The following is a 10,809-nucleotide window of genomic DNA, read 5'->3' on the forward strand; positions in this document are numbered from 1 at the left end:
AGAAAGAAAAGCAAGGGAAAAATAAATGTGAACTTGAGGAGGTGTTTGCCACTTTGGGGGAGAGAGGGACACAGGGTAGATGAGAGGAAAACAAAGGTAGCGGCAATGCTGTTGGGAATGTTCTAATATTTTTAAATTTGGGGAAAACATTTAAAAACTTAGATTTGTGGGGCACCTGCGTGGCTCCACTGGTTAAACGTCCGACTCTTGATTTCAGCTCACGTCATGATCTCAGGGTCCTGAGACTGAGCCCCAAGTTGACCTCCATGCTGAGCGTGGAGCGTGCTTAAGGTTCTCTCTCTCCTTCTCCCTCAGCACCTCCCCTGCCCCCCCGCAAAATATCTTAGATTTGTAAACATGTTTCCCATTTCAAATGGTAGTACTCATTAAAAGTTAAAAAAAGACACTAGCATTTCATATTATTCATTATAAGTTTTTATTTTTATCCAACAGGATTTCATATTACACATTACAGGTTTTTACTTTTTAAATGTATACAAGTTTTATTCAAAGATACTGGATCCTTGGTACTTTTTTTAAAAAAGGGAATGAAAACACACATTTTATGTATAAAAGAAATCAGATGAAACAGCTTTGAAGTTACAGAAAAGCAATGTAAAAGGGAATAAAATGTAAATAAAGAAAAATAAAAATAACATAAAATTAAACATAAATCAATAAACAAAATCAAATAAATAAATAACTAATAAAATAAAATAAACAAAAATATCAAAAATGAAAACTAAAATCAAAAGGAACATAAAAGGGAAGAAAATTTTAAATGGTACTACTGTTTCAACAAAGTGGTTTTTATCCCTTTAGAATCCTAGAGCAAGCAATTCAGAATTTTAAATAAATAAGATTATATGTATTTATTCTGATCCTAGTTCTGTTCCATTGCTATGATTTTACATGCTGCTGGTCATAATCATTTATTAATCTTTTAATGTGAGCCAGCTTGTTATAAAGATACTGGCATCTATGTTTTTCTGCATAATAATTGGGATTAATCTGCTTCATCTTCTGATATTCTAGAGAGATTTTCTTATTAATATCTTGATATTCTCTTGAGTCTGGAGAAAGGTGCTTCCTCTTTGAATCTAGGTTAATAAATACTCTAGATAAAGTCAGCATCTTGGCATACAAACCCTGATATTCATCATATTCTACTCTAAACTCCTGCTCATACTGCTGACGCTGCTCGGAGGAAACTATTGGGATGTAGTTAGCCAGAGAACCTGGGAGCCCGGATGCTGCACTAGTCTTCCCGGGAGCAGTGCACACCTCTTTAACTTCTTGTTTGGAGTCTGGCTTTGCACCTTCACCTTGTCTTTCCCGATCTGTCTCCTGTCTCCCCATCGTGTCAATGTTGTACTCTTGGTCCTTTGCTTCACGTTCAGTAAACGTATATTCAGACTTCCTATCAGCCATCAAGGGTTCTGTCTCCATAGGCTCTGGGTATGTCGTTTGAATTATGACAGAGGGTACTATTTTCAAGGGAGGATGTTTAGCCCCCGGGCTCCCTGAGATGTTTGTATTTTCACTAAAGCTGGCGACATGGGGACCTAGAGTCTCAGGTCTTTCTGCGTTGCCCCAGGAATTGCTGCCGGAACGTGCAGGCTGAGGGGGCTGTGAAGAGGGAGGGTGGGTTGTGGGCAGCGGAGGATGGATGGAAGAGGCAGTCGCCTCAGAATGTCCCGAGAGCCCTAAAGCAGATTTTGCACTGGTGTTCATCACACAGCCATTCGGTGTTGACTGTATTCCGGTTGTGAGGCGAGATATTCTAACTTTTCTCCTCGACAAATTAATAGCTGCATTAGAAAGTTGTTCCCGGGATGTTCCATCTCTACCGCAACCTACAGAAGATTCTGTGGAATTGGTACCCGTTGCATTCTGTAATGCATCTACTTTTCTGGAAAGCACCAACTCCAGTGACTGCCTCTCTACTTCGTTATACCCTGGCCAATCTTTCTGGAGCTCCTTAAAGACGTAATCCTTTAAGGTATATGAGAAATTCTGAGTATTTAGATTGGCTACTTGGTGCAGAATCTCCCCAAGGGAGCTCTTGTCATTTTTGGTAATGCCGTCTTTCTGCAGTCGAGTGAGTAGTTCGGCTTTCTTATAGTCCTTCAGCGCCAGCAAGTGAATCACCCTGTCCCTGTACGGCCTCAGGCGGACACTGCTACCAATTCTTGACTTTCGAATCGTGTATGCAGGGTTCATAGGAGCTGTTCTTTTTCTCTCGGGCACTGGATCTGGGTTGGCTTGAGGTGCTCTCCGAACTGGCATTCTTTTCTCTAAAGATGGCTTTCGGATAGTTTTCCATTTGTTGCTCCTTCCTTCCTCTGCCTGGATCCTTCCTACTTGGGTCGTCTGGTAGGAGTCGGTTGCTTTACACATCCTATTATCCTGCATCAAGCTCAGGCAATCAAACTGTGAGGGGCTGTAGCTTGAGACAGTTTTTTGGGTGTCGTCTTCATGGTGGTCTTTATTCACATCTGACAACAAAAAGTTCAAGTCATATATATCAGTGGGTGAATCGTCTGGGGGGGGGGTTGATAAGATCTTGGAATTCTTGGAAATGAAGAGAAGCTTGAGGGCGCCCTGTGTCCTCACAGTTGTTGTAAGAGTCAGTTGCCCAAATGGACGGTCCAGGAAGCTGCACAGGCAGCACAGTGACGTTGTCCTGCCTGGGCTGTAAGCCATCCGCCTCCTTTACTGCCACCTCTCCTTCATCGTTTAACAGTTGCTCCAGTGCTCTAATGCCTTCAAAGTCTTCCATATAGTCATATCTGTGAAGATCAAAGTTCAAACGGTAACATTCTTTAGAAAACGATAACTCTCCTTGGCAATAAAAATAAATGTTACTGCTATCATTTCTAAAACTAAAACACTTTCCAATGTCCTCCCATCCACATCTTAGTCCATCTTTAGGAGGAAGCCTTACCTTACTAGAAAGTAATTAGTCTCTGAGCTCAGTGCATAAAAGTCATCTCCTCCCAGTAAACCCAACATCAAGCCGAGGTACTTGGTGAAGGGACTAATGAGGAGGTAGAGGCTTCTGGAAACTAGAGGAGAAGGCTTCCACACAGCATGATTAGAAGTAAGGCCTCCTTGCATTTACTCTCACAAGCAAGCGGGGTGTTGAGTCCTTTCTGGGACTGGAGTTTGACCCATCAACCACAACTCTCATTTTGTATTTTGTATCCATTTTGCATTGGTAGTGTGTAAAAGCCAGATGCTCTCATAAAGCCTACATTCTTGCCATGTTTTTGTGCACATCTCACATCCACCCACTCTTCTCTCATACTACAGCCACTGTCTTAATTTAGGCCAAGAAAATCTTACCCAATATTACGTACTCTTCTTAACTTGATTTCTTGCCTCCAACCTTTTCTTGTTCTACACCATATTCCAAATTATCGAAAATGATTCCAATCAACTGTGCTTTAAAACAATTGATGGTTACCACTACTTAAAGAATAAAGTTAATGAAAAGGTACTCAACATCACTAATTGTCAGGAAATACAAATCAAAACCACAATAACCTAGAATGTTAGAAGGGCTATGATCAAAAATAGAAGAACTAAGAAGTGTCGGTAAGGGAAAGGGAATGCTTGTATACTGTTCATGAGAATGTAAGTTGGTGCAGCCACTGTGGAAAACAGTATGGAGATTCCTCAATCAGTTAAAATAGAAATACCGGGGCGCCTGGGTGGCTCAGTGGGTTAAGCCTCTGCCTTTGGCTCGGGTCATGATCTCAGGGTCCTGGGATCGAGCCCCGCATCGGGCTCTCTGCTCAGCGGGGAGCCTGCTTCCCCTTCTCTCTCTCTCTGCCTGCCTCTCTGCCTATTTGTGATCTCTCTCTGTCAAATAAAAAAAAAAAATAGAAATACCATTTCATCCAACAATCCCACTTTGGAGTATGTACAAAAGAAAGAGAGAGAGGGAGAAAGGAAGGAAGGGAGGAAAGAAGGAAGGAAGAGAAAGAAAATGAGATCTCAAAGAGTTATCTCTACTCCCATGTTCATTGCAGCACTATTTACAATAGTCAAGACATGGAAAAAAAGTGTCCACCAATGGATGAATGGATAAAGAAGACGTGATATGCTTATATTCTACCATGAAAAAGAAGGACATTCTACAGTTTGTGACAAGGATGGACCTAGAGGGCATTATGCTAAGTGAAATAAGTCAGAGAAAGAAAAATACCGTAACCATATGATATCACCTATATGTTGAACTTGAAACAGCAAAACTCACAGAAACAGACTAGAATGGTAGCTACCAATGGCTGAGGAGGAAAAAGGGAGGTATTAGTCAAAGATATAAACTTCCAGTTATAAGATGAATAAGTTCTCGGGATCCAATGTAAAACACAATGGTTATAGTCATAGTACTGTATTTTATAGCTGAAAATTGCTAAGTGAATAGATCTTAAATATTGTCACCACCAAAAAGAAATGGTAATTTGATGATATGATGCAGGTGTTAGCTAATGCTATGGCAGTAATTATTTTGCAATATATAAATGTATCAGATCAATATGCTGCATACCTTAAACTTACACAATATTATACATCAATTCTATTTCAATAAAGCCAGAAAAGGGAATAAAATTTTAAAACACTTTGGTGTGACATATAAGACCCTTCTTATTCTGGCCCCAACCTACCCTAAACTTTGTGCCATGTATCTAAATGCTACATTGATCTACTAGTCTCTGAATATGACCCCAAACTTTTCCTATGGCAGCCTTTCACTTGATAGTCTTTCTACTCACTAATGTTTCTCCCCAGATCTTTGCTTGCACTGTTCCTTCATTCAGAGTCCTTGCACAACCATTCTAAAATAGTAATACATGCACCTACCCACTCCAGTGCTCTTTCTATGTTATCACCGGAAATTATGTTACATAGATCTGTTTACTTAATGTAAGTCACCCTTGCCAGAATATGATCTTAATGCAGGCTTGGATTTTATCTGTCATTTGCACTGCCAGATCTCCAGTGCCTAGAACAGTGCCTGGCACACACACTAAGTACTCAGTACATATTATTTGAGCAAATGACTACATCAGTGTATTGATGTTTGTGGAAGAAGGAATAAGAGTACCTTTGCATTTCTCCCAGCAAAGTTATATTACTGTCACATCAAAAAGTTATATTAAATCTGTTAATATCCAAGAAATGTTCTGTTCTTTAAGATGTTTTTCATGATTCTATTAACTTTATGGTATATTTGTATTTTAAATCACTGCTGCAGAGAGAATGCAAAATACTTCTGCAGAAAACCAATGACCTGCTGAAGTACATTCAGCAACGTAGTGTTCTAATGTACGCACAAATGCTTGGTTTTATTCTTCCTGGAGACCTTGAGTAGACACAGGAAGAAATCATATATCTTTCAGTATGTTTAAGTCTGCAACCTCCGGGAGAATAAAATATTTCTAGGGTAGTCCTGTGCCCAGTGGAAATAACAACAACAAAATATTCATTAACACAAGACTGGGAAGTGGGACACATTATGACAACAAGTACAAAATGGTATCGATAGACATGAAAGAAGACTTGAGAACATGAAGAATTCACGATTTCTGAAAAGAAAACTCCATACTGTAAGAATGCCAAGCGTTTTTTCAATTACCAAATGCATTTAGTACAATTACAATAACAACTTGAGCAGAATTGTTTTTTCTTTAAATCTGTTAAAACTATTCTAAAACTCAACTGCAAGAAGGAGAGCAAGAACAGAGGGTTAACCCTACCTGATATTATCACATAAAGATAGAATAAAGGGAGTCAGGAACTAGCATTAGAAGAGATTGAAAGTCAATGAAAATGAAAAGATATCGGAGACACAGAGCCCAGGAATTAAACAGATGATTTTTTTAAAAAGATTTTATTTATTTGAAAGAGAAAGAGATAGTGACAGAGAACAGGAGCGAGTGGGGAGGAGAGCCTGGACACAGAGCTTGCAAGGACCATGGGATCATGATATATCATATTATAGAATGAATTTCAAATACATGGAAGAATTAAAATATGAAGCCATAAGACAACAAAAGGCTTGAAACTTGAGAGTAATGGCAATATCACATAGAAAAATATAAGCATAATGTATTGCACACGAAATAATTATCATATAAAGAACACTCAAATTTTATCTCATCAAACCCCCAAATTGGTATCAAAATAAGCAAGGCTTGAAGAATAACACTTGATTTCTCTGTCTCGGGGCACACAGGATAATATCACAATCATGACCTAATGAGCACTGCTGCAAAGATATTTGTTTGCATGGGCTTTAAGAAAAAGTTATTTCATCAAACTACTGAACACTATCCTAACTTTCTGATTAGTACAATGTTAATATCATGATGATAATAATAATATAATAAGTTGTATTCCAACAAAATTGAATATCTCTTCTAAATTGTCTAGCTTGCCATGTTGTACCATGAATAGGTGTTTATTTCAAAGGCACTATGTGACTGGATGGAAATAACAAATAAAATGACTACACAACTCATATATTTTGAAAGGTCATTGGACAATTGCTGTCCCATTTTGGCAAGCCACTCATAAATCTACCTGGCTCTCTAGCAAATGCTGATGCACTTACAATGACAAAACATGATTAATCCATCTCAAAGTAATATACAGTTGACCCTTGAACACAGGGGTTAGGACTGCCAATCCCCTACACAGTGAAAAATCCACATATAACTTCTGACTTCCTGAAAACTTAACTATGAAGAGCCTAGAGTTGACCAGAAGTCTTACCAATAACATACCAGTTGATGCACATATTTGTATATGTATTATATACTGTATTCTTACAGTAAAGTAAGATATCAAAAAGAACACTTATTAAGCAAATCAAAAGGAAGAAAAGGTATATTTACAGTCCTACACTGTATTGATCAAAACCAAATCCACGTATAAGTGGATCCACACAGTTCAAAGCTGTGTTAAGGGTCAACTGTACTTACTTCTTATTACACATTAGTAAGACTTCAAAACCTGCCTTTGACCACTGAGGTCACTCCACTCAAACTAATGAGCCCATCAACCCACACACTCTGGGCTACCCTGTATGAGAGAGCAGGAGGCACAGGGAACCACTAGGCCTGTATCTCGCTGAGACCCACTCTCTAGCCTGCTTGCAGGCTTTGTCGTAAAACATAGTAACCAGTTAAATCCAATTTGAGTCACTCTTGCCAGTTATCAAACCTCTTGAGATCTGGCCTAATTTAGAACTGATTCTACCACTTCTCACCTATCCATTGTTTTGGGTCATCATCCAAACCACAAGCTCCAAGGGAGCTCTACTCTCTTCTCTGTGTGCCCGCACACTGCTCAGAATTTCCTTTGCTCCGCCACATCCCTACCTACTAGAACTCTGACATCACAGTTAGCAGTGTTCTTGAACATTCTCCATCTCTAAATTTAAAGCGAAATTCAACTTTCCCCAAGGAAGCTACTTTATCTAGAGCTCTCTCAAAGGAAACCCACTTGTTTTCTCTGACTCTATACACCTCAGGGTTGATACATACATATATGCCAGGTGCACATATTTTCACATGTGTGCTAACGTTAATGGCTTTGACAGGCAACATTCCCCCTAAAACTAGAAAGCACAGACTTGATGTATTATGTTCATGGTTTTGGTCCATGCTTCAGTGTATCTATATGCTCTGATTAGAGAAGACTCTTATTCTTCAGGTGACTATAATGCTTCTTGATTTTTTGATTCAGTATTTTATAGACTTATGGAATCATCTCTTCCATATTCTCAAATTTCTCCCCTCAGAATTGTCACAGTAATCTGCAGTAGTGCTGTGATATGTTTTCTGAGGCTATAACAAAACAGAATATAAGTCCACAAAGACAATTGGAAATGCTCTCATTAAACCAGCATGTAGACTATGATTAATTTAACACTTCCCTTGTGTAGAAACCTTTTTAAGGGAACATTCTGTTCCTACATTCCTAACTCCCTGAAATCCCCTTGTACATAATGCTAAGGTCCTTGTTTCTACTAAAGTCATGTTGATTTTTTTTTCCTGTCTGGCTTAGTAGAGAGTGAGAAAAGCCCAATATCAAGATCCCCCTTGGGGCCCCTGGGTGACTCAGTCAGTTAAGTGTTTGCCTTCAGCTCAGGTCATGATCCCAGGGCCCTGGAATAGAGCCCCAAGTCAGGCTCAGCAGGGAGTCTGCTTCTCCCTCCCCCTTGTGCTCTCTCTCACTCTCTCTCAAATAAATAAATAGATAAAATCTTAAAAAAAGATCCCCCTGGAACCTGAGATTGTAGCCACTCTCTTATATTTTGATTGATCTCCTCAACAATGGTAGTCATTTAACGTTTGATTTCCTTCCAAGTAGTTTTTTTTCTTTCCATTCAGAACAGAATATTATAAATACACATTTTTCAAATATTATAAATATACTTTTTTCAAAGAACTGATAATAGTTCTAAAAAATCCTTGCTAAGTGAAATGCCATTAGGATTGAGCTTTTCACAGTCACATAATAATCCTAGTGAGGCCTGCCTAGCCCATTTTCAAATGGAATTTGAGCAACTATAGGCACCCACTGTGTGCCAGTAAAGCCCAGCATGCATAGGGCCCATTGGGTACTTGCTGGATCAATGTAGTAACTCTGTGTTCTATCTTTTTTTTCCAAGTTTTTATTTAAATTCCAGTTAGTTAACATAGAGCTTAATATTAGTTTCAAGTATAGAATTTAGTGATTCATCACTCAAATACAACACCCATCACTCATCACAAGTCCTCTCCCAACATCCATCACCCATTTAACCCATCCCCATACCCACCTCTCCTCCAGTAACCCTCAGTTTGTTCTCTGTAATTAAGAGTCTGTTTTAGGGTTTGCACCTCATTTTCTTTTATCCCCTACAGTCATCTGTTCTGTTTCTTAAACTCCGCATATGATGGAATCAGATGGTATTTGTTTTTCCCTGACTGATTTATTTCACTTAACATAATACTCTCTAGCTTTATCCATGTCATTGTAAAATGGCAAGATTTCGTTCCTTTTTATGGCTGAGTCATATTCCATTGTATTTCTATACCACTTCCTGTTTATCCACTCACCAGTCAACGGACATTTGGGCTCTTTCCATTATTTGGCTATAGTTGACAATGTTGCTACAAACATCAGGGTGCACGGATCATTTCAAATCACTACTTTTGTATCATTTGGGTACGAAATACCTAGTAGCAATTGCTAGATCATAGGTAGTTCTATTTTTAACTTTTTGAGCAACTTCCAAACTATTTTCCAAAGTGCCTGCACCAACTTGCTTTCCCACCAAGAGAGCAAGAGAGTTTCCTTTTCTCCATATCCTCGCCAACACCTGTTGTTTATTGTGTTGTTAATTTTAGCCATTCCGACAGGTGTGAGGTGGTCTCTCATCATGATTTCGATTTGTATTTCCCTGATGATGAGTGATGGTGAGCCTTTTTTCATGGATCTGTGGGCCATCTGAATGTCTTCTTTGGAAAAAATGTCTATTCATGTCTTTTGCCCATTTCTTACCTGGGTTATTTGTTTTTTGGGTATTGAGTTTGATAGTTCTTTATAGATTTTGGATACTAACCCTTTATCACGTATATCTTTGCAAATATCTTCTTCCATTCCATAGATTGTCTTTCAGTTTTCGTTGATTGTTTCCTTCCCCACGCAGAAGCTTTTTATCTTGATCAAGTCCCAACAGTCCGTTTTTGCTTCTGTTTCCCTTGTCTGTGGCCGATGTGTCTAGCAAAAAGTTGCCACGGCTGAGGTCTCAGAGGTTGCTGCCTGTGTTCTCCTCTAGGATTTTGATGGTTTCCTCTCCCACATTTACATCTTTCATCCATTTTGAATTTTGTGTGTGTGTATGGTGTAAGAAAGTGGCCCACTTTCATTCTTTGGCATGCTGCTGTCCAGTTTTCCCAGCAACATTTGTTGAAGAGATGGTCTTGTTTCCATTGGACATTCTTTGCTGCTTTGTCCAGGATTAGTGGACCGGAGAGTTGAGAGCCCATTTCTGGGTTTTCGATGCTGTTCCGTTGATCTATGTGCCTGCTTTTGTGCCAGTACCGCACTGTCTTGATGATGACAGCTTTGTGATAGAGCTTGACGTCCAGAATTGGGATGCCTCCGGCTTTGCTTTTCTTTTTCAAGATTGCTTTGGCTATTCGAGGTCTTCTGTGGTTCCATACAAGTTTTAGGATTGTTTGTTCTAGCTCCCTGAAAACACGGATGGGATGTTGACAGGGATTGCATTAAATGTGTAGATTGGTTTTGGGTGGTATAGACATTTCAACAACATTTGTTCTTCTAATCCAGGAGCGTGGAATAGCTTCCCATTCCTCTGTGTCATCTTCGATTTCTTTGACAAGTGTTTTTCAGAGTAGAGATCTTTTACCTCTTTGGTTAGGTTCATTATTCCTGGGTATGTTACGGTTTGGGGTGCAATTGTAAATGAGCTTGATTCCTTGATTTCTCTTTCTGCTGCTTCATTACCGGTGTATAGAAATGCAACAGATTCCTGTACGTTGATTTTCTATCTTGTGACTTGATTGAATTCATGTATCAGTTCTAGCAAATGTTTTTGGTGGAGTCTTTTGGGTTTTCTATATAGAGTGTCATGTCACCTGCAAATAGTGAAAGTTTGACTTTTTCCTTGTCGATTTGGATGCCTTTTATTTGTTTTTGTTGTCTGATTGCTGAGGCTAGGACTTCCAGTACCATGTTGAAAAACATTGCTCATCCCTGTCTTGAATGTCATTATGAAGAAAG

At 39.1% G+C, this 10,809-nt stretch overlaps 1 protein-coding gene across 1 annotated transcript; it reads right to left on the reverse strand.

Annotated features, from left to right (window-relative positions):
* Positions 1-814: 814 nt before the first annotated feature.
* LOC125092018 (RNA polymerase II elongation factor ELL2-like) lies at positions 815-7,374 on the reverse strand. Its single transcript, XM_047716249.1, is given in 3 exon segments — positions 815-2,553; positions 2,555-2,792; positions 7,283-7,374. Coding segments are annotated over 3 exon segments (1,899 nt in total). The 5' UTR covers positions 7,291-7,374; the 3' UTR covers positions 815-900.
* Between the last annotated feature and the right edge of the window lie 3,435 nt (positions 7,375-10,809).

The sequence above is a fragment of the Lutra lutra genome, chromosome X (genome assembly GCF_902655055.1).
Source record: "Lutra lutra chromosome X, mLutLut1.2, whole genome shotgun sequence".
Classification (NCBI taxonomy): Eukaryota; Metazoa; Chordata; class Mammalia; order Carnivora; family Mustelidae; genus Lutra; species Lutra lutra.